Below are 23,756 nucleotides of genomic sequence, written 5' to 3'. Positions count from 1 at the left end.
TTGTGGGTCTTCTTTAGGGAAAAAAGCTCTATTCCTTTCTTGCTATTTTTGTACCCAATAAATCTGGGTCCAACTATGTTCTGAACTGTAGATTGTCTGTGTAACCTATAGGATTTGTAAATTGTCACCTATTTGGCCTGGTAGCCACTGTTATTGAATTAGAATGTACGGGTGGTATAATGATTCAAGACAAGGAAGCTCTGAGTCCTGGAACATGCTTAAAAAATAGTGTATTGATAATTATTTATAGATTTTTTAGTCAGTTATTAACTAATAAAAATGGTTGACATTCAGGTCATTCATCTTCAGCCACACATGTTATTTATCAATAGGGTTGGTTTCAGTCTTTGCCTGCAGCAGTGTGATTGTCAGATAGTGGAATGGATCCATCCCGCTGATCCTCCAAAACTCTTTAGATGGCAGAGTTCTTCAAAAATTGAGCTGTTGAAGGTCAGTGTAAATCATCCATACCAATGGTTCGATATATTTCCCTGCATATATTGTTATAATATCTGCTTTAACTAATTGGACTTCTTTTTATTTTAGTTGTGGGTGGATGGATATAAGTGGAGTACACCTTTTAGTGTTTCTAGTGAAGGTGTGATGCGTGTTTCTTTGAAAAATGACACTGGAAGTGATCAGTTGCTGTTTAAGGTTGAAGTTCGGAGTGGAACAAAAAGCTCACGCTATGAAGTTATCTTCCGTCCAAATTCCTCATCAAGTCCTTACAGGTTACATATTACACCTGTGTATACACTCTTAAAACTTCCTTAAATACTTACACAATAGTAAATGGAAAAGGGTTTTTTTTTTTTCCTTTCCTGTTTAAAGTTTACCTGACTTGTTTCCCAGGCATTAAGGGTGGCAGTTTGGTGGGTCAAGTTGAGTTCTGGTTGGTCATTTAAATTTTGGGTCAGTTTGGGTTTGGTTATTTTCTGTTTGGGTCATGTATGAATCATCTCGATTTTGGGTCACTTTGTGTTTGAATTGCTCAGTTTTAGGTCGTTGACTTTGTTAAATGCATTCAAATAGAGTTCTAGTTCAGGTCATTTGTTTAAATGATTTTTATCATAGTATCTATTATTTCTTAATCAATTTGAAGTTTAAAATGGGAAAAGAATAAAAATTATGCACAATTGAAGTTTGGGATTATTCAGGTCCATTTGGGCTAGGGTTGCTTCATGTGTGATTAGGTTCTTTTAGGTTCAGGTCATTGGCTTTTAGAGTCAAATTGGGTTGGATTAGGTTAGGCTTTGGGTGTGTTGGGTAGATCTTTCTGATCTGGTTGGATTTTTTCAGTTCTACATGCATATGTCCCCTTTCTTGAATTCCCTTTTATATTTTTCTAATCTTCTCTTTCATTTCTAATATTATTATTTTCTGGGAACAGGATTGAGAATCGTTCCATTTTTTTACCACTTCGCTGCCGGCAAGTGGATGGTACCAGTGATTCATGGCACTTTCTTCTTCCCAACACTGCTGTTTCTTTCTTATGGGAAGATCTTGGTCGACAACATTTGTTGGAAATCCTTGCAGATGGGACTGACCCATCAAGGTCAGAAATCTACAATATTGATGAGATTTTCGATCACCAGCCCGTTGATGTGACACTACCTGCCAGAGCTTTACGAGTTACCATCCTAAAAGAAGAAAAAGTAAATGTTGTTAAGATCAGTGACTGGATGCCTGAAAATGAGCCTACAGCAATCACCAGCCAAAAAATTCCATCCTCATTGTCAGAGTTCTCTAGAAATGAGCCTAATCAACAGCAATTGCAGTCCACCTCAGAATGTGAGTTTCATGTTATAGTTGAGCTTGCGGAGCTTGGGGTGTCCATTATTGACCATACGCCTGAGGAGCTATTATATCTGTCAGTGCAAAATCTTCATTTGGCATATTCAACTGGCTTGGGCACTGGGTTTAGCAGGTATGCTCTGCTTTTAATAAATTCCAATGCTGCAATAAAGCAAGATTTATGTTATCACAAGACAAATTTGGTTGTCCCACGAAGAATTGCTCCATTTCGACAAAAAACTTTTCTGTAAATTTTTTATTAGAAATGCCAATCGTAACATTCCTTATGGTAAAAAATTAAACTTGGTTTTATTCATGAAATCATGAAATTGTTACATGTGATTGGTTTCATGATGCTCTGCTTTTGTTGGCAGTTCCGTTTCAAGTAATAAATTGTCCATCAACTCATTGTGGACTTGTTATGATTTTTATAGGATTTCTTATCACAATTACACTTGTGCAAAAATATACCTTTCCATGTGCTTTTCTTATGCATAAATTCATTAATTGTGCAAGTTGAGTACTAAAAAGTTCTAGCTGGTGTCCCTCAAATATTAGGGGTCATGCACCTTTTTTCCCCCTTCTTACCTCAAAAAAGGCTCTGAATTTGTAAATTGAAAGCCTTAGATTTAGCACAAATTTGCATTGTGGCAACCTATTCTGCAGAGAACCTTATTAATTGTCTGCTTATCATGTAGGCAAAATAGATGTCCAAAAATGTAGTATCTTGTTCCAAAATTTTTCCCTGTTATCTAGCTATTTGTGATTGTTTACTGATTATATCTTTTTGTTATTTCAGGTTCAAATTAAGAATGAGCGGAATTCAAATGGATAACCAGTTGCCATTAACTCCAACACCAGTTCTCTTCAGGCCACAGAGAATTGGGCAGGAGACAGATTATATGTTGAAAATTTCTGTGACTCTACAGACAAATGGATCACTGGATCTATGTGTCTATCCATATATAGGTTTCCATGTGAGCATTTAAATCTCAAAGTTCGAGCAGAGTGTTTATTATTTTTTCCTATAGTAGTCACTCATCTAGTCATATTCATTTTGATTGGCTTATTACCAGGGGCCTGATAATTCTGCATTTTTGATAAACATTCATGAACCTATTATATGGCGCATTCATGAGATGATACAGCAGGTCAACCTCAGTAGGTTATATGATACTAAAACTACCGCAGTTTCAGTTGATCCGATCATTCAAATTGGGTATGAGAGAACCTTTCTTCAATTTTGGTATCAAATTGTGCTTTGCTCTGTATTTGATTGCTTGAGTCTTATCACTTATGTTTACTTGGAAATACAGGGTTCTCAACATCTCAGAAGTTCGACTGAAAGTTTCGATGGCTATGTCACCTAGCCAACGGCCTAGGGGAGTACTTGGTTTTTGGTCATCCTTAATGACTGCATTAGGGAACACTGAGAATTTGTCAGTAAGTTTTACATTTAATCTCTTTTTGTTTCCTCGTTTGTCGATCCTTTCTGTTGTTTGACTTTTAATTCTCTGGCTGGATCTGAAAAGCCAATCATGTAAGTATATGGAAGCTAGAAGAATTGTCTACCTTGTTGTAATAAATATCTGTTAAGATATCATGGCCTCCTAATATCTCAAAGTTGCAGTACATACGTTGATAGATCCATTTGGTTTGGTAATTACAAGGGTTGGTGGCATAAGACTAAGCTGTAACACTCTATTATCTACTATGTTTTCCATTAATTAAGTACCATCCTATGGATGAAGTAACACTAGCAACTCTCAGAGCTATATATACATCTCAAGAATTTCTTAACTAACTTTCATGGGCTATTTGGTGTTGGTTATGCACATTGTAACACAACTGTTGAATAACAGGTCAAGATAAACCAAAGGTTTCATGAGAATGTGTGCATGAGGCAGAGTACTATGATTAATAATGCTATTTCAAACGTCAAAAAGGATCTTCTTGGCCAACCGCTTCAATTGCTCTCTGGCCTTGATATATTGGGCAACGCAAGCAGTGCTCTTGGACATATGAGTAAAGGAGTGGCTGCTTTATCAATGGATAAGAAATTTATTCAAAGCCGGCAGAGACAGGTATGTCACAAACCCAAAATCTTGATTACTAAGCATACACTGCCCGCTCTGGTGCTTGATCTACTTGCAAGATGTGTGTGATAGCCCTAACCCTCAGAGATGGGTAACACGTGTGTGATAACTTTTTGAATAACTGACAAAAGGGATGTGTCTACTACATCTTGCTAACATCATTTCGTTGAGAGCGAGTAGGTGAATTTTGAATGGCATGACTTTTACTCTTGTAAAATTAGCTTTAGTAATAGTGTTTGATTTCATTGTGTAACTAGATAGTCCAATGATTACTTAGAGCATAAGTTAATGATTGATTAATAAACCCCTTCTTGCCTTGGTATGCCATCTTTAATTTCCTCTGCTGATTTCTCTGCTGGCACCCTTAAGACATGTCTACAGCAGGGGAATTGATAAATTTTAGAACAGACTGAAATTTTCCAGTCAAAAAAGGATCTCTTGTAGGATATGTGTTATAAGGTGTAATGTGCAGTAAGGATAATATTTTCTTCTGTACCTTATAACTCTTAGTATAAATACAATAGGCTACCATAGGATTAGGAAGCACTTTTCTCCCTACTTCAAGAATATGGTAGTACAAATAATTGACTGACAACCTTTTTTCTCTTTTTCCTGCTCATGCTGTTGTTACATATTTTCTATGCTATGGTCTATTAAAGCCAATAATCATTCAATGGGCCTCTTTTTGGGTAATACTTGTCTGGTTTTGGGCAGTTAACCATTCTGGAACATTCATATTTTCTTTTCAATGTGCTTGTTCTGGCAGGAGAACAAGGGTGTGGAGGACTTGGGTGATGTTATTAGGGAAGGGGGTGGAGCACTAGCGAAAGGCCTGTTCAGAGGAGTTACTGGCATATTAACAAAGCCTCTTGAAGGCGCAAAAACTTCCGGTGTTGAGGGCTTTGTTCAGGGTGTTGGAAAAGGAATAATAGGTGCAGCTGCACAGCCAGTGAGTGGGGTTCTGGATCTTTTGTCAAAAACTACTGAAGGTGCAAATGCTATGAGAATGAAGATAGCATCTGCTATAGCTTCAGATGAACAGCTCCTCCGCAGGAGGCTGCCTCGTGTAATTAGTGGTGATAATCTGCTTCGACCATATGATGAGTACAAAGCACAAGGGCAGGTACTTTATTTTTTGTGTCCTTTTAGCAGGTATAATTGGCTTTGAATACATTAAGTCAAAGGGCAAGTGGAAAGAGATCCCTTTTTATTATAATTTTGTCCATCCATTTTCTGTTATACTTTCGCATTTACTTGTCTCTGTTTTATTTATGTTTGAAAACTTGGTTTTTATGATCACCTGCTTATGTTTTGAGTACAACTTTTTAACCTACTTGCATATGTGTTGATCTTGAAGGTCATATTGCAATTGGCGGAGTCAGGTTCTTTCTTTGGCCAGGTTGATCTATTCAAAGTACGGGGAAAATTTGCATTATCAGATGCATATGAAGATCATTTCTTGCTACCAAAGGGAAAAACTATTATGGTTACTCATCGAAGAATAATATTATTGCAAGTATGTCAACTAGTTTGGTTAGAAACATTTTATGGTTTGACTGGTGCCTTTTTTCTATTACTAAACCTGGAGGCCAAACTAAAGGATCACACTGCATTTTGCCTTTTTCAGCAAACCACTAATATCACTCAGAGGAAATTCAACCCAGTGAGGGATCCGTGTTCAGTTTTGTGGGATGTAATGTGGGATGATCTGGCAACAATGGAGTTAACTCAGGGAAAGAAAGACCAACCAAAAGCTCCACCTTCACGGCTCATACTTTATTTAAAGACTAGACCAACAGATACAAAAGAACAAGTTCGTGTCATAAAATGCAGCCGAGATACTCATCAAGCTCTTGAAGTTTGCTCTTCAATTGAACGAGCAATGAATACATATGGACAAAACCTTGCGAAGGTTAGTTTTTCCAGATTGCACTCTTTATTTCATTTATACAGCATTGGTTATTGCACTGTATGTTTTTAGACTTTGACAAATGTTTTCCTATTTTTAAGTAGTTTTTTCAAAGTTTTATCATAAAGTGGTAGGATCTTTGTTTTAGTTAACGAAAATATAAGCATAGATGGTTTGCTGGCATTGACATTTTCGGTACTAATATCGAAAAATTCAAGTGTACGAAACATAGATTGGAGCGTCTCTAAGCATGGCCTTGGATCATCCTATAATTTTGAGATTTTTTCTCTCAGTAAAAGCTTCTTTCAATGATTCAGGAGCTGCTCAAGAAGAAAGTTACAAAACCATATTCACCGGTTACTGATGGAACTGGTGTTGAAATGATTCCGAAAGAAGTGACCTGCACCTTGTCTCCTCAACAGGTGCCTGCATTGGTTCCTATGAGATCAACCTTTGGCAGCAGCATCAACTAACTTAAGAATCTGTGCCAATGGCGAATTTTTAACATCAATTTCCAAGACTACTACTGGGGAATCAAAATGTTTCAGCACCCATATCCCCGCCAGCTAAGGTATGGCATTGAAGCTTCCGTTTTTGACCATTTGAATGAGCGTTAGCTCAGTGTAAGGGTATTATTACACCATTGGGAGTTTTGTAGTGGAGGAATACTTTGCCAAGCCCCTTAGAAAATATGGATATGGTCGATATCGCCCCCCGCGAACATTAGATGCTTGATACGTACCTCGGACATTGTTGAATGTACATAGGTATCTCTTCATAGAAACAGCTTATGCAGTAAATATCTGATCTGATACAATTCATCAGGCGCTTCTCGAAATGTACAGTTTTTAACATTTCTTGTACATGTCTACAGTTGACACAAGAAAGCCGGTTTTCTGGCTCATCATAATCATGCATCATCGTGGCTGGTAAGCAAAGTTCAGTAGTTGGCCCTAAGTGTATGGTGCAGTGTATAATATATCGTTTTCAATTAGTCAACTTTTTAGATGAAATATATTCAAAATTCGTAATTCGGTTTTGATATATATATATATATATAAAATAAAAAGAAATCCAGGTTTCGAATGAATGATCATTTCCTTTTAGAGATCATCTGATTTGTAATTTTATTTATTATCTTGTGATAAAAAAGACAAAAAAAAAATTCCAATATCTCATTTGATTCGAGTAAAATAGAGAAAGTAACAAAGCTGAGTCATTTTATAAATCATTGGAATTGGAATCTAATTTGTCATCTTATATTCTAAAGACAAGTAATTTGATTTTTTTTTTTTCATTTCATCTCATTTCAATTTGTAATTTAAACAAATGGTGTGATTTTTTTTATCTAACTCACAATCTTACCCAATTCAAACAAAGTAATGTTTCTTTTTAATAGTATGAATCAATGTATGGATCATCCCTTTTGGCATTTATTTTGTGACTTGAAAAAGGTAAATAATCCATTCTGTCATTCTATAGTTTTCCATTTAGAGTAAGTACTATGTAGAAAGTGTTTTTTAGTAAACATTTTTTCCATAATTTTCTGTACCGAAAACTATGAATCAAATATACAGATTGTAGAATATATATATATGTAAGGCTTTGTTCACCTTGAGAAATCAGAACCATCAAATCCACTTGGCTCAGGGGGGATTCCATAGCAGTCAGCAACAAGAAGTATATATGTTTATATTCAAAGAATGCTTGTCGTTTTCCCTATAACCAAACAAAAGGGAAATCAAAACCAAATAGAAAGACTAGAACGTGTTTTTCCTTTGGTTATTATATAGAATATAATTTCTGATTAATTTGCAGAAGCCAAAATGAAAAAAAAAAAAAAAAAAGAGTAATAAGCGGGGTAAATGAATTTGTTCAGACTGCATGCATAGCCAACATAAAGGCGTAGAATTAAAGTATTTTGTTCGCTTAGAGTTATAATTAGAATGTTATGCTTACTTTCAAAGTAAATTATTACAAAATTTAAACATGATGTTTTCTTTTATAATGTAGATTATTAACCACGATATCATCTATTTGATAAATACATGTAAGTTTATTTGTATAGATTTAAAGTTAAACCGTTATTTTTACTTTTAAAGTTGATTAATACGAGAATTAAAACTTGCTATATCCTTGTATAATATAAATTATTAATAAAAAAAAATGTATCATCTTAGTTCATATATACACACATACACATAGGTTCACTTGCTTTCATTTGGAACTAGAGAAGTTCTTAATGTGTAAGGGGGTGAAATTGTATAAAGGTTAGTATGGTTTCGTTTTTATTTTCTTTGCATTTCCGCGAGCAGATTATGAATACTTGAATTGATTATCTTTTCTTTTTTTTTAATAAAAAAATTATTATTTAGATGGATCATTTCTTAGGTCTTAGATACGATGGAGGATGATTACAACAACAATAACAACAGGGCTGAGGATGTTGGTGGTGACGTCTCCTCTGATGTTGAATCTGTTTTAACGGAAGTCCGCGAAATCAAGGATAACACTTCCTCTTCGGAGAGTGATGATGACTCTTCTAGTTCTAGTGATGATTCTGTCTTCCAAGAAGATTCTGATGACGGTCATGTTGACGTCGAAGAAGATTCTGATGGTGATTCTTCTCCTGTCGAGGAAGTTATCGATAATCCTCTGGCCCGAAAGCCCTCGCTACTATCCTGGCAGCCGGGTCTGGCAATTCTGATGCTGTCACTGCTGAATGCCTGAGAGCATTTACAGAAAACAAACTGAAGGCAAAGGTTGCATTTATACTGGCTTCGGATAGACAGATCAGCCTCTCAGTAAATCTAATAACAAATGTGGCTGGCCATTTTATTAATGAGAGCTGGGAATATTGCAAATGGGTTCTTGCATTGCATAGCTATGGCAACTTGGCAGAAGATCCTAACCTCATTGCCAACACTGCTACCATTGATATTCAGGAGTGGGGGATTATGAACAAAATCTCCACCGTCACTATCAAAAACACTAACTATTCTGACAAAATAGCTATGCCGCTTCAAGCTCAAGTTCAGGAAACGAAGCAGCACCCGCTTGGTGGCCGGTGATTTCATGTGCGCAGTTGTGATGATGTGTTTGGAGCAATGGCTCTAGATGCATTCGACGAGATGCTGAAATCCTGGGTGGACATAGGATTATTCAAAACGGATTGGATTCCTTTTGTGGATTACAAACCTACGAAGACTTTAGGGGCATATTCGGATGGGGAATGTGCTGCTGAATGGAATAAACCCGGAGAAATTACCAGGCTGTTCCTCCCAGACCCTCTTATCGAGAAATGGGATATATATCACCCAATACGACAACATCCAGCTGCTGCCATCATATATTTTCAAAATTTTGAAAAGGCTTGGAAAGGTTTGGTGAAAGATTTCAGAGGTTCAGATGGCTTGAACAAACTTTTAGCTAAGAATATGTTAAACAAGTTTGATAAGTACGCCAAGGATTCCTACAAGTTATTGGCCACCCAAGTCGCGCTGGATCCCCGCTATAAGATGCAGTATACTTCTTTGTTGCTCAATGGGAATGGGCGCCAGCAGCCGCTTTGGTACCCTTCATCTTTTCTGGGCAATTCGCTGGGCCTATTACATGTACTGTCTCCCTCGGCCCCAAGGTTTCCATGGCAAGCACCCAGCACTAACAGACCCTTCAAAGCTGGATGATGAGCTTATAGTTTATCTGCAGGAGCCATTGGTGAAACCAGGGACGACGGATTTTGATTTATTGGCATGGTGGAAATCCGCAGCCCAAAAGTATCCAACTCTTTCCAGGATGGCCCGTGATATTCTGCCAATTCCTATGTCAGCTGACTTGCCAGATGGAGCTTTTCAAGTTCTCAACTCAGTGAATGAACCGCGAGTTATGGAAGCCTTGCTGTCTCTTGGAAGCTGGCAGGTTTTACCTCTGTTCTCAAACTGAAGGAAAGTATTCCTGGGGGCCGGGTAACGGAGGCTTTAAATGCTTGTACAATAATAAGTTCTTCAATAATGAAGACCACTTTCCCAGTAATTGGCTCAAAAACAGCAAACTTTGTTGATCTTTATTAGCATCGTGAATGGATTTTATCTTAAGTTGTTTCAGATCCCTTCGTGAATGTGGTTGCTGTATTATTAATTAATTAATTCTCATGGATGCCCTCTTACTGATTTTCAATATATATATATATATATATATATATATATATATATATATATATATATATATATACATATACATATATATGAATAATACCCAAGAAGAGGGGTACGGCAATATTGGTGCCTGCAGTGAAAGTTTCACTCTAATCAGCGCACCTTAAAACGCTGCCGTTCCAGACGTAAAAGTTTGGCCGATTGTTGCTTCGGGGTTCCGACAGGGGAATTAGGAGACAGAGATCTTTGTAAGAAAACGACAGTTCCCCCTTCCATCCCTTAAGGCTCTTGGGTTTGAATCTTTAAAAAATTAGATTTTTTTTAGTTGTTGAGTTTTTAACAAGACTTCATTTTTGGTAGGGTCTGCTTCAGATTGTTGAGATCTCGAGTTTGAGGTAAGCATGAAGCAAAATACCCACTTCATTCAACTGATCATTTTGGAAGAAACTGATGCTCGATGCTTGATGCTTATGTTTATTTGAATTAAAAAGACAATGAGTGCAGAAGCCTTAGATTGAGTTTTCGAGCTGGCTCTGCCTTTTCCATTTTTTTTTCATTACTAAAGATGATTTTCCAGTTTTCTAGCTCAGGAGCTGATATACATCATCAAACTGTGAAAGGATGCAATTTCTTTGTGTCTTTTTACCATGGTTGATTGGCTATGCTTACAACCTTCTTGCTGTGCTGATAAATTATGCTTTTCTTCTGCTTTAAATTTATGTAATGGACTGCAGGGGTCAGTTCATTTGCTTATAATTGCTGGTAAAAGTTTGTTTCTTTTTCTTTTTTCAATCTTTTCTGTTGACAGTGAGCAAAATCCTTAAAGACAAGGGAATAAAGGTAAATGGAAGACAAGAATTCAGGAATGAGGATATTTCCTTTTTAATATTCGTTTAAAATTGGCCAAGCAGAAGAGCTGGTTGTTTTGCACGGATGAAATCATTAAGTTTAGCTTTTGGGTTATTCAGAATGAAAAAGTGGTATGGTGGCGTGTTGATTGTAGTTCTTGCTATAATCTTGGTTTTCAGTTATAGCCTTAGAGAAACCCAACCAAAAAAGCAGTCAGCTTATGACTTCTTCAATAACCATCCACCCAAAGATTCTCATACGAAGGAAAATGATTCCATTAAATCTCCCAAGGTGGAAGTGAAGAAATTAGCCTTAATAAAGAAACCCAAACTTATCAATGTTGAAGGGCTCAATGATTTGTATGCTCCAACAAATATTTCTGAGAAGTCAAAGGCCTTGCTTTTGTGGCCTCATATGCGCTTGCTATTGTCAAGGTCTGATGCTTTACCTGAAACTGGTCAGGGGATCAAAGAGGCTACTATAGCATGGAAAGAGTTACTTGCTGTGATTGAGGAAGAGAAAACTACCAGTCATAATATCAGACTAAAAGAGAAAAACTGCCCTTTCTCTGTTAGCAACCTGGACAAGACATTGTTCAGTGGTGGAAATATACTCGAGTTGCCTTGTGGTCTAGTTGAGGATTCATCCATCACAGTGATTGGGATCCCTGATGGTCGCTATAGGAGTTTTGAAATTGAGCTTGCAGGATCAAACTTTTCAGGGGAACCACAGCCTTCTGTTATATTGCATTACAATGTCAGTGTTGCCGGAGATAATATGACAGAAGAGCCATTTATAGTTCAAAATACATGGACTAATGAACTTGGCTGGGGAAAGGAGGAAAGGTGTCCTGCTCATGTATCTTCAAATAATTTAAAAGGTATTTATCTCTTAACAGTTCTTGGCTCACATTTTGGATTATCTGATGTTAGTTCATATTGACCTCTTTCTGTGCATAATGGTTCTGTTCAAATTTTATGTACTGCTTCATATTGACTGTAAGATACAGTTCTTACAAGAATTTATCCACCTGTTATTTACTCTGTGTTAACTCTTTCTTGACTTGATCATTCTGTCTACTGCATCATCTAAACATATTTGATACTATGACATCTTAAGTGTTATTCTGAAAATTAGATGGAAAGATTTGGAGGCAGAAAAGGGCACATTTCATGTTCAACAATCGAGTTACCTTCTAGTCACTATCATTTCTAGGGGGAAAGAAAAGTATCAATGGGCATGTTAAAACAATTTCATTTCATGCGTGTTTTCCTTGCTAATGTAGTTCTACAATACTCCAGTACCACTTCCTCTTCTCTAACCATCTTCGTTCATTGTAATATCTGTTGCTCCTTTTATTTATAGAAAGAATCTTGTTTTTAGTTACCTAACATATCTAAGCACATCTTACAGTTGACGGACTTGGTCTTTGCAATGAACAACTTGTCAGAAGCCTTATGGAAGAAAATCAGAATGTAAGTCTTTCTAGTGGTAATGCCTTGACAAATGCTTCCCAGGCACGCAGCCATGCAAGTGCTAATTTCCCATTCATTGAAGGGAACCCATTCACTGCCACTTTATGGGTTGGTTTAGAGGGTTTCCATATGACTGTAAATGGAAGACATGAAACATCATTTGCATACAGGGAGGTAAGGTATGAATTTATATACAATTAATATTAAAATGCAAAGCAGGTATGGTCTTCAAATTGTCCTATTTGGATAGGAGTAATCACTCTGACCCTGTCCAATCTCTACACATGCAGAAACTTGAACCATGGTCAGTTAGTGGAGTCAAAGTGGCAGGTGGTTTGGATCTCTTATCTGCCTTCGCCAAAGGCTTGCCTGTTCCTGAAGACCATGATTTAATAGTTAATTCCAAGCTTCTTAAAGCTCCTGCAGTTTCTAGGAAAAGACTTCTAATGTTGGTTGGGGTCTTCTCCACTGGAAATAATTTTGAGCGTCGTATGGCATTGAGAAGATCTTGGATGCAATTTCAGGCTGTACGCTCTGGGGATGTAGCAGTTCGGTTTTTCATTGGCCTTGTGAGTAAAAACTTGATGGTTTAGGCACAATTCTATCCTATCAAGATAATAGTCACATTCTCCTTCATGTTCTTGAATTAAGAATGATACAAGGGGCCTATATGCTTATGGATCAGCTAACTTGGCTGTAGTGGAACTCAGATACATGACTCATTCTTCTAAAGTGTTTTATATAACAGTTTTGACTGCATACAAAACTGTTTGCTGATTGTTTTAATATTTTTTGTACCTGCAGAATAAGAATAGACAAGTCAACTTTGAGCTGTGGAAAGAAGCTCAAGCATATGGAGACATCCAATTCATGCCCTTTGTTGATTACTATAGTCTGATCAGTTTGAAAACTATTGCAATTTGCATTTTGGGGGTAAGTTGTTGCGTACATTAAGCATGGAAAGTTATGACTATAGTCTTTTCTTTGACCTTCAGATATAAGTCCTAATTTGTGTGTAGATCTTAAAGGCATATTTCTGTCATTGATTGTGTCTGTATGCAGTCATAGGATTGATAGCATGAAGCAATAGGAAAAGGCTGAAAGACGCACTAAGAAAGTTTAATTTTTGTGGCTTTAATAGAGGAGTTTATGCCGGTTATAATGGAGCTACTAAAACTGTAGTGAATAAAACTAATATCTTAAGAAAGCATCTCTCTTTTGTTTTGTCAGTGGATGTGCTAGGACCTAGTGATTTTATGGTTCACCATATCCTGAAGTGGGCAAGGCTGCTCTAGATGTCTTACATTCATGGCTATAAATTCTACACTGACTAATTGATATCTCTGTTTTCATTTTTCTTTCAATCAAATATGCAGACTAAAATCCTCCCTGCAAAATATATCATGAAAACAGATGATGATGCCTTTGTCAGGATTGATGAAGTTCTCTCCAGCCTCAAGGAAAAGGCATCTGATGGCCTGTTATATGGCCGTATAGCATTCGATTCATCTCCTCATAGGGATAAAGACAGCAAATGGTACATCAGTAACGAGGTATTTGTCTCAGTCAAACTTTAATCATATGTTGATCTCCTTTGGGCTTACTGCTAATGGGTACTTTTTCCACAGGAATGGCCGCATTCTTCATATCCACCATGGGCCCATGGTCCAGGTTATATTATCTCTCGAGACATTGCAAAATTCATTGTCCGAGGCCACCAGGAAAGAGAACTCAAGGTAAATTTTACTTGCTTGCAAAGAGCCTGAGCAAATTTGCTGACTACCACGTGTATTAATTATAAGATCTGTTGGGGAAACGGGAGGTAATCCGCAAAAGGAATGCCTGATCTCACTTTGTGGATTTGAAATTCTTGAAGATGCCTTTAGGTCATGTAACTTATCAAAATATATGCTCAATGATTCGATCTCAGGAATTCAGTAAACAACTTGAAAAACAATTTAATCGCTGTTAGTGCAATTACAACGGAAACGTTAGGCAAGGTAGAGTTACATTTGTCATTTACTTTGGATGTCTGACATATCTTTGAGGAAGGACCAAGGACCGCATATCTATAGAAGGGTCTTCATCATTCTATGAGTTTAACAAGCTTCTATTTTTTTTCTCTTCAAATTATTTTCTTACCATTATGCCTTGGCAGCTTTTCAAACTAGAAGATGTTGCGATGGGTATATGGATTGAAGAATTCAAAAATAGTGGTCGAGAAGTGCATTATGTCACTGATGAGAGATTCTACAATGCCGGATGTGAATCAAATTACATTCTCGCACACTATCAAGGCCCGAGGATGGTGTTATGCCTTTGGGAAAAGTTGCAGAAAGAGCACCAGGCCCATTGCTGTGAGTAACAATTCAACCATACTCAAACGCTTTCAACAGCTTGACACGTTTAACATCAAAACCAAGACAAACCCTTTTGGGGTCTGATAGTGTTTATGCAGTTCATGCCATTATGACATAGAACGATTATGCCACTATGAGCTTTAAGCACCGGTAATCTACACTCTTCAACTGTTATGAGTCTTGGACGGAGTCAGAATTGTCTCCTTTGACTTGTGCAATGTGCAATCACATTTGGTGTCATATTATTCATTTCATTTGTTATTCTTTACCATTATGGTGTATGCTGGGGAGATGGTAGGAAGATGGTCGCTGGAACTGTTTTCTGTGGCATATGACTCAACTCTGAATGATCAAATTTCTACAAACTCTTAAACTATGCAATTCTTTGTGCAACTATTCTACAACTAATCTCTTTCCGCAGTTAAACTCAAATTCATTGGTTGTAAGCCTCTCTCAAACTGCCACAAATCATAAGGATAGAGCCCTTCAGCTTTAATGGAGGTTGAAGTGAAGACTTCTTCCTATCAAAGGAAAAGTTTAAGAATGACATGGCACGCAAACTATTTCATGTTGACTTTACAAGTGTTCACCATAGGCAGAAAAGAAACAACAGATAGTTGTGGTATCCTTGACACCCTCGCATTAAAAGACTATTTCATGTTGACTTTACAAGTGTTCACCATAGGCAGAGAAGAAAGAAGAGATAGTTGTGGTTTCCTTAACACCCTCGCATTAAAAGACTAAGTAGTACGAACAATCACCAATGTCTTTGTTTGATAAAAGGGAAAGGCTAGACCCGTTAGAACGAGGAAACAAGAACCTGAAACATTAGCATTTTTTTCCTCTTTTCGTCACAGTTTTATAAAAAAGTTGTGAATTTTGTATTAAAAAAATGTTATAGTTTTTAAAAAGTGATGTATTAGAGTGAAATTGAATATTTAAATATTTACATAAATATTAATTTGTGAAATAAAATTGTAAGAATTAATGAATCAAAACGATAAATATGTATAATGGGAATGGTGACGCATATGAAGCATCAGTAGCTGGTTGGGCGCAACAAAGCAAGAGGCAATGGCTGACTATGACACGGAATATCCTGCAGGCAGATTGGCTGGTTGGCATGCATAGTTGGTTATGCCTCAGCTTCAATCCACCTGAAAAGAAAGATGCTAATCCCTCCTGGGTGCACTAAAACCAGTGCAATGGATGTAGGAAAACGTCACATTATCTACTTTTATGTGCTGCTAAAGATGCCAGACTACCAGTTCTAGGTACCCCTACTTTCCATAAAATTAATACCACGTAGAATTTTGGCTTTGTAGACTCTGGTCAAAGTGATTGGTGAACCGTCGCCACCGACCTAGTCGTACTGGGTGTTGATGGCAGATTATTGGCCAAATGAGTGGCAAACAGAACGATGAGATTGAATATGAATGGAGGCCTAACCAGCTAAACATAAATGATCCTTGCGGCGACACGTTGCCACAACAATTTTATGCTTTTTCACTTGGTTTTTCTTCCCCCGTGTCTTAAGCTAAAAGCTAAACCAATCATTCAATTCAACAATAAACTCAATCAATGAGTAATAAATTATCATAATTTAAACTCAAACTCTTTTCGAATTTTCTTTAAAATATTTCAGAATAAAATTTTTCATTTATAAATAAAAAAAAATAAAAATATGATAAAAATAATTAAATAAATTCGTTGTAAACAAAGATGTTACATCATTATACTATTACCATTAGATTAACTTGTTAGGTAAGTTTAAAATGAATGAAGAGGGCTTGAGAGATAAGCTATAGTTGATTAATCTTGAACTTGAAATAATGAATCAATAGAGAGAGAGAGAGATTAATTGGGATGGTAATGCAATTATTGGGTTTGGAGTGTTACGGTGGCCACTAAACAAATGCCAAAAAAGAAAGGGGCAAGGGCTTTAAGGAAACGTGGGTGGACAGATCACGCCACTTCAAGAGCAAAAAGGTGTGGAATTGGAATGAGTTCATTATTCACCCTTTATTCCTACATTTAAATACTCCATTTGTGACAAAACAAGCACAACACGTTTCTACACATTGATCCTCCTTGAACATGCCATATTTCTACATGTGAATTTTATCTACTTTAATACAAACATGTCTATCCTTAATTAGAGTTTAAACCCATTTTATATCATAAAATATTAACAACATATATACATGTGTTTGTCTTTATATTAGGTTTTTTTTTTTTTTGATAAATAGGGTTTAGGATATTCTTAGGTTTCATCTAGACCTAATATTCTCCACAAACGGACAATTTTTAAGAAATATTTTCATACACCAATTTGGTATATTTAAAGATTTTATTGTTAAAGTACTTATCACAAAAATCAAGCCTTGATTGATAGAAAAATAGATTGTTCTCTTTGCCAATTGAACTTACCCGATGTTAATATCTAATTGATCAACATAATAATAAAATAACTAATTAAATTTATACTCTTTTTGTTTATATTAACCCGTGCAAATATATTAGTATATATTAACATTCTCTCATGTTAATATGGTGCATTAAAGATTTAACTTTTAAAGTACTCTCCGCAAGTATCGAACCCTGATCGGCAACTACACACACTATTCATTTGACCGACGGGATTAATCCCAAACTTAAAAATTAAAAGTGTTAAAATACCAAACTTCATATGGAAGCAAAGAGAAGGAGAAAACAAAAGGAAATTCCAAAACCAAGCAAAGCACGAGCAAGAAGTATCCTTCCCCTTTATGAGCAGCAGTATTTGTACACTCCTTAAAGGAAAAGGAAGCTCTTTTTTTTTTTTTTGGGTTAAAAAAATATAATTATTACCCAACAAATGTGAAGAAAAGCGAAACCACAAAGTCAACTTCTCTTTGCCAGATTCTCCCCATTGGCAGGCGCCGCGAAGTCCACCACGGAAAGGGTAAATCCGTCACTAAAAACCTTCACGTCACCTGTCAGCACATTACATTAATCTCAAACCCAGTCCAGCTCAGCTTTACGCACACGTGTCGGTCAGTATTACCGGCTAATCCCGTTGTTAAAAGGCCATGCGTCCCCAGTATTCGTGAGACTAATTTTCTGAACAAGAAACCATATTGTTTTCGTCGACGGAATACGAATCCCCGCGGAGAAAGAAATCCGAAAAGAAGAAGAAAAAAAGGGAAAAAAACAAAACCCTAAGCTGTAATTCGTTGTTCCTGGAAGAGCTAAGCTTGAAGAAGAAGAAAAGGAGTTGGTTTTAGAGATGATAGTAAGTCAAAATATGGTAGCAGAAGCCGACATCATTTATCGTCACCAAGTTGTAGATGTTATGTCGATTTCCACCCAAGTTTCTCGCTTCGAATCGGTGCGTGTTTCCCTCTCTTTTCTTCGTGATTTTCGTTCTTTCGTGTTTTTTTTTTCTTTAATTTGGTTAGAATTCGATGTTTCTTTTGAATTATTGGCTTGAATTTCGTATGGCAACTACATTTGATTGGCCGCTGTTAGGGTTGGGATCTTATTTGATGGGGTTTGATCGAAAAAGGATTTTTTGTTCCCTTCAAGTTTTGGTATTTTGATAGTTTTTGGTAAATTCGAGGTGAATTTCGACCCAGAATTATACCGTGGTCGGTGGGCAATGAGGATTACTAGATTTGAATTAGGGGAAAAAACTGAGATATGAGAATTGTACGTTTTCTATAACGGGTTTGAGGCAAATTTGCTATGCTTTGCTAACCTTCGTAGATCCAGAGTTCCACCCTAGATGTTTCATCGGTTTTCTGGTTTATGGGCGAATTATAGTACGTATTTTCATTGAATCTTAGTAGCTTCAGGAATCACCGTATGAAAAGCTTTATTTTGATTTTACATATGTAAGAACGTGGGCTTACCTTCTTTTTCCTATGTTCTGTAGGTTGCAGCTTGCGCCGAGACCATTGGAGATGCTGTTATTGAGTCATCTGCTGTCAAATCTGTACCAAGAATTCGTTCTGGCAGCTATGCTGATATTGGTCCACGGAGATCTATGGATGATGAACATATTAGGATTGATGATCTATCTTCCCACCTGGGTTCTATCTTTAAGCCTTCAATGCCAAGTGCTTTCTATGCTGTTTTTGATGGTCATGGTGGTCCTGATGCAGCTGCTTATATCAAGAGGAATGCTACAAGGCTATTTTTTGAAGATTTTGATTTGCCACAAGTATCTGATATCGATGCTGTTTTCTTGAAAGAGTTGGAGGATTCTCATAGGAAGGCATTCTTGTTGGCGGACCTTGCCTTGGCTGCTGAAGGCAGTGTTAGCAGTTCTTGTGGAACAACGGTGCTGACTGCTCTTGTGCTTGGAAGGCATCTTCTGGTTGCAAATGCTGGTGATTGCCGAGCTGTTCTCTGCCGAAAAGGTGTTGCAGTTGAAATGTCTCAAGATCATAGACCTTCCTACTCGCCAGAACGCAAGCGAGTTGAGGAGTTGGGTGGCTACATTGATGATGGGTATCTTAATGGTTATCTCTCTGTCACACGAGCTCTTGGAGATTGGGATTTGAAATTTCCTCTTGGACCATCATCACCTCTGATTGCAGAGCCGGATGTTAGACAGACTGTGTTAACAGAGGATGATGAGTTTTTGATCATTGGTTGTGATGGCATTTGGGATGTAATGTCAAGCCAGTTTGCTGTTAGCCTTGTTCGCCGTGGTCTAAGGCAGCATGATAACCCAGAAGAATGTGCCAGAGAATTAGTCAACGAAGCATCACGCCTGAATTCATCAGATAACCTCACTGCAATTATTATCTGCTTCTCATGCCCTGCTCCTATTGAGTCATCTCCTCTCCAACGACGAAGGTTTAGGTGCTGCAATCTCTCTGAGGAGGCTAGGAATAGGTTGAAGAGCTTGTTAGAAGGCAATTGAATGTATATACAAATTATTTCTCGTTTATTTACTGTCATTCCTAATGGGAGAAATCGTTTCAATCTGTTTTTGGCTGTTTCAGCTAGTTTAGAAAAAGCAGCCAGCAGTTTTGTACGTGTAGGAGAGTAAACAATGTCGGCGTGTGTTTTATGTTATTTCTGGTGGTATAACTACATTGCGCGATTATTATCAATTGTAATGTTTCTTTGTTCACTGCGAAAATGGACTTATATCTTTGATCAGACCGTTCTCCCAAAGGAGATTCGGTTAGTATTCTTGTTTGTTTCTCATTCTCATCCTTGTAGAAGCATTTGGTATTTCTTGTAGAATCATGGAATGGCTTCAACAAGCTTTGCATCTGCAGGGACCCTGATGTTTATTGTCAAGCACAACAGATGCTTGACAGACAGTTAACGTTCCCATATCCCTTGTTTCAAGAGAAGCAAAAGTGAAATCTGAAGCTTCAGCCCCTTTTCATGGTTCAAATCAGGTTATGTAGTTAGAAATGAATAGTGTTATTGTTGGTTTGCTGTCTGCATCATCATCCTGGGTTAAATTTGATTGGAAAGTTTGGCGAAATGATTGGTACAGGATAATCTCATCACCTTAGCGGGAACTTCTTCTGCCCACCACCATATACACCTGTTGAGGGTGATGGTAGGGCTTGTGAGGCCACCATTTTCTGGGGCTTTTTCCATGCAGAAATAAGAAGACCCCAATCAAAACAAGAGACAAAAATAATTCCAAGCGGCATCTGACCAGTAAGAACGATGAAAGCCTATCAAGTTCTTGCGGTCCTTCAGATGATTCTATCAGAGTTGCCAGATATCAGCCCATCAACTCCATTCAACGGTTCAGATTGGTAGACCATGAATGATTGGACCCCACCTACCAAACTCCAAACATGGTGTGCCTGTTCAATATCTTACGGTCAACTAATCAGCATCACCCAGATTTTCAGATCATTCACTATCCACGTGTCTTGTATTCTACCGGGAAGAGCAGCATCCAAGCCATAGACAGCCGTCGCAGCAGATCACTGATTTTACAGAAAAGATAGAAAATTGGAGCTGCCCAAATTAAGAAAAGACAATAAAAACCAGGTTTTTATTCTTCTAGTTGTAATATTTTTATTCATCACACTTTCAAAAGCCGCAGTCTAAAGCAAGGGTTTGATCCATACAGGCCAAACTCTCTTGCATCTGTGTTTATAATACAATTTTCAGAAACGAAAACAAAACAAAAAAAAAAACCGAGTGAAAAATTAAGATAAAATGGCTTTGGCAAGCTTGGCCAGAAGAAAGGCATACCTTTTGTCCCGGAACCTGTCGAATTCACCCGCAGATGTGTTGAAGTACTCGTTTTCGCTCAGCTATTTCTCAAGGGGTTTCGCTTCAGGATCTGAAGAGAACGATGTCGTCGTCATCGGCGGCGGACCCGGCGGTTACGTGGCCGCTATCAAGGCCGCGCAACTGGGTCTCAAGACAACCTGTATCGAGAAGCGCGGGACCCTTGGTGGTACCTGCCTCAACGTTGGCTGCATCCCTTCTAAGGTATACTCTGCGGTTTGATTTTTGGATCTAAATTTCTTCTCTTTTTTAAAATTTATGGTTGGTCAATCGACTATGATCGTTAATCTTTAGTAAGATTTGCATATGTTTGTATGGGCAAATGTTCTGATAGGTCGTGAATTATGGTGAAAATGTATGTAAAGCTGATCCTGGTGTTCAATTGGTTGTCTCAATTTCTGTTCTGAATACCCTTTAAAAGAACTATGATCGGGTATTATATTTGTAAAGTCGAAATGGCATTGCAAATCGTATCTTTCTGGCCATAACTGTTTTTACGACAATGAAGGGGATAAAAATGTTATCTTTTTGGTAAAAAATCTGATCTTTATCATTCTTTTCGATACAATTCAGTGTTGAAAATACATACTTGATTACCATATGCTTTTATCTTTAGTCTTCAAGTTAACTTTATTAGTTTCCTTCCAAGTTCCTGCAGGCTACTTGTCACATTAGAGTTCTTATCTTTCTAATGTTGCTTGTTTCATCCAGGCACTTCTTCATTCCTCCCACATGTACCATGAAGCTAAGCATTCATTCCCTGGCCATGGTGTGAAATTTTCTTCTGTTGAGGTTGATTTGTCCGCCATGATGGCCCAAAAGGACAAAGCTGTTTCTAATCTGACCCGTGGTATTGAAGGCTTATTCAAGAAGAACAAGGTAAACTATGTCAAAGGCTATGGCAAGTTCATTTCTCCCTCTGAAGTTTCTGTAGACACGATTGAAGGTGGGAGCACTGTTGTAAAAGGCAAGAATATCATAATTGCCACTGGTTCTGATGTCAAATCTTTACCTGGTATCACCATTGATGAAAAGAGAATTGTGTCATCAACTGGAGCTTTAGCGTTGTCAGAAGTCCCTAAGAAGCTCATAGTTATTGGGGCAGGCTACATTGGGCTTGAGATGGGTTCAGTGTGGGGCCGACTGGGCTCAGAGGTCACTGTTGTTGAGTTTGCTCCGGATATTGTTCCAACAATGGATGGAGAGGTCCGCAAGCAATTCCAACGTGCACTTGAGAAGCAGAAGATGAAATTCATGCTCAAAACTAAGGTGGTAGGAGTTGATACTACTGGAAATGGTGTGAAGTTGACAGTTGAACCAGCTGCTGGTGGAGAGCAAACCACACTTGAAGCTGATGTTGTTCTTGTTTCTGCTGGTAGAACTCCATTCACAGCTGGGCTTGGCTTGGACAAGATAGGAGTGGAAACTGATAAGATAGGACGAATTTTAGTCAACGATAGATTTGCTACAAATGTGCCAGGTGTCTATGCCATTGGAGATGTAATTCCAGGGCCAATGTTAGCCCACAAAGCAGAAGAGGATGGCGTTGCTTGTGTGGAGTTTATAGCTGGTAAACATGGCCATGTTGATTATGATAAGGTCCCTGGAGTTGTCTACACTCATCCTGAGGTTGCGTCTGTTGGGAAGACTGAGGAGCAGGTTAAGGCACTTGGTATTGAATACCGTGTTGGGAAGTTCCCTTTCTTGGCAAATAGCCGAGCCAAGGCTATTGATGATGCTGAAGGAATGGTCAAGATACTGGCTGATAAGGAGTCGGACAAAATTCTGGGAGTTCATATCATGGCACCCAATGCTGGAGAGCTCATCCATGAAGCAGTCCTTGCCATTAACTATGATGCATCAAGTGAGGACATCGCACGTGTGTGCCATGCACATCCTACAATGAGTGAGGCATTGAAGGAAGCCGCAATGGCCACCTATGACAAGCCCATTCACGTCTAGAAATCTAGATTTTATGTCTTCTTGATTTTTGTTTGAGAATTTTCAACATGACTCAGCACAAAATCTTCACTTTCTTGTTTGTCCTTACTTGAAGCAGATGGCATGCTGGAATAGAGATTTGCTATTCTTCTTTCCCTGTTTTCTGAATGGTATAATAACTAAGCATGTTCAGTCATTTTGTGATGTGCAATTAATAAACAACCTAATTCGCTGGAGCAGATTTCATGCTTTGCTCATTCCCTGTTATACATTGCAGTTTTCCCATCTTGGAGGGGCTTGTTTGAGTTAATACTTTGTCGGTCAATAGATAGTTTGTGATATAAGTGGAAAAGCACTTGTTTATACAGGCAGGGCATGCAAGTTACAGTTTGCTGTATGATTTCTTCTTACCTACCTTTAAAGCTTAAGGGTATGCTTGGTTGAGGGGAATGAAATAGTCATTTTTTTTTTATTCTCATTTTTGAAATAAAACTGCATTTGGTTCAATGAAATGATTATTCTTTAGAATAACTATTTTAAGAGAAGTGTGAATAGTCATTATTAAGGTCCCCTTGGTAATAGTTATTCTAAATTGTTGGGAATAAAAAAAAAAGTTAATTAGATAAATATATTTTTTTACAATTTAAAAAATTATCTTATAAAAAATACTAAACCTACTTTTTTTCTCTCTCTTCCTCACTCCTCTCTTTAAAGCACAAAAGACACAAAATTTTTTACTTCATTTTCTAAAAAAAAGAAATGAAAATATTTAAATATAATTTAATATATTAATATTATTTAACTATAATAAATATTATAAAGATTATTATTTAATATTATTATTTGATTATAATGAATGTAATAAAGAATATTATTTATTATTATTTAAATTTAATAAAAATATATTTATATTTTAT

At 37.3% G+C, this 23,756-nt stretch overlaps 4 protein-coding genes across 5 annotated transcripts in view; all 4 read left to right on the top strand.

The window, feature by feature from the left end:
• The window catches only part of LOC18603726, a 39,759-nt gene extending 32,933 nt beyond the window's left edge, over positions 1–6,826 (top strand). The window contains exons 53-63 of the mRNA XM_018119482.1: positions 295–450; positions 547–731; positions 1,391–1,927; positions 2,594–2,771; positions 2,871–3,013; positions 3,111–3,237; positions 3,657–3,878; positions 4,657–5,013; positions 5,248–5,406; positions 5,518–5,802; positions 6,117–6,826. Of these exons, the coding sequence (XP_017974971.1) occupies positions 295–450; positions 547–731; positions 1,391–1,927; positions 2,594–2,771; positions 2,871–3,013; positions 3,111–3,237; positions 3,657–3,878; positions 4,657–5,013; positions 5,248–5,406; positions 5,518–5,802; positions 6,117–6,272 (2,505 nt within the window). The 3' untranslated portion in view covers positions 6,273–6,826. The remainder of the gene's footprint in view (positions 1–294; positions 451–546; positions 732–1,390; positions 1,928–2,593; positions 2,772–2,870; positions 3,014–3,110; positions 3,238–3,656; positions 3,879–4,656; positions 5,014–5,247; positions 5,407–5,517; positions 5,803–6,116) is intronic.
• LOC18603723 (hydroxyproline O-galactosyltransferase GALT3) lies at positions 10,175–15,013 on the top strand. Of its 2 annotated transcripts, XM_018120405.1 has the most exons (9): positions 10,175–10,201; positions 10,314–10,348; positions 10,762–11,682; positions 12,216–12,451; positions 12,568–12,846; positions 13,082–13,210; positions 13,654–13,830; positions 13,906–14,013; positions 14,436–15,013. In XM_018120405.1, the coding sequence occupies exons 3-9, from the start codon at positions 10,887–10,889 to the stop codon at positions 14,640–14,642; spliced, it is 1,932 nt and encodes a 643-aa protein (XP_017975894.1). In that variant the 5' UTR covers positions 10,175–10,201; positions 10,314–10,348; positions 10,762–10,886; the 3' UTR covers positions 14,643–15,013. The 2 variants fall into 2 exon arrangements, with proteins under 2 accessions (XP_017975894.1, XP_007035910.2); XM_007035848.2 differs by having other exon boundaries at positions 10,200–10,348.
• Positions 17,728–19,822, top strand: LOC18603722 (probable protein phosphatase 2C 13). Its single transcript, XM_007035847.2, has 2 exons — positions 17,728–18,007; positions 18,554–19,822. Exons 1-2 carry the CDS (start codon positions 17,906–17,908, stop codon positions 19,547–19,549), a joined length of 1,098 nt encoding a protein of 365 aa, XP_007035909.1. The 5' UTR covers positions 17,728–17,905; the 3' UTR covers positions 19,550–19,822.
• LOC18603721 (dihydrolipoyl dehydrogenase 1, mitochondrial) lies at positions 20,288–23,094 on the top strand. The gene is made up of 2 exons (XM_018119575.1): positions 20,288–21,102; positions 21,610–23,094. The coding sequence occupies exons 1-2, from the start codon at positions 20,824–20,826 to the stop codon at positions 22,858–22,860; spliced, it is 1,530 nt and encodes a 509-aa protein (XP_017975064.1). The 5' UTR covers positions 20,288–20,823; the 3' UTR covers positions 22,861–23,094.

This window comes from Theobroma cacao, chromosome 4 (genome assembly GCF_000208745.1).
Source record: "Theobroma cacao cultivar B97-61/B2 chromosome 4, Criollo_cocoa_genome_V2, whole genome shotgun sequence".
Classification (NCBI taxonomy): Eukaryota; Viridiplantae; Streptophyta; class Magnoliopsida; order Malvales; family Malvaceae; genus Theobroma; species Theobroma cacao.
Note: the sequence above shows the minus strand (reverse complement) of the source record. Positions and strands in the feature narration are given on the sequence as shown.

Coding starts and splice junctions, on each gene's coding strand:
- LOC18603721 (XM_018119575.1), top strand. CDS start 20,824: ATGGCTTTGGCAAGCTTGGCCAGAAGAAAGGCATACCTTTTGTCCCGG. Junction 21,103..21,609: donor TTGGCTGCATCCCTTCTAAG/GTATACTCTGCG, acceptor TGTTTCATCCAG/GCACTTCTTCATTCCTCCCA.
- LOC18603722 (XM_007035847.2), top strand. CDS start 17,906: ATGATAGTAAGTCAAAATATGGTAGCAGAAGCCGACATCATTTATCGT. Junction 18,008..18,553: donor AAGTTTCTCGCTTCGAATCG/GTGCGTGTTTCC, acceptor TATGTTCTGTAG/GTTGCAGCTTGCGCCGAGAC.
- LOC18603723 (XM_018120405.1), top strand. CDS start 10,887: ATGAAATCATTAAGTTTAGCTTTTGGGTTATTCAGAATGAAAAAGTGG. Junction 11,683..12,215: donor ATCTTCAAATAATTTAAAAG/GTATTTATCTCT, acceptor CACATCTTACAG/TTGACGGACTTGGTCTTTGC. Junction 14,014..14,435: donor ACCAGGAAAGAGAACTCAAG/GTAAATTTTACT, acceptor ATGCCTTGGCAG/CTTTTCAAACTAGAAGATGT.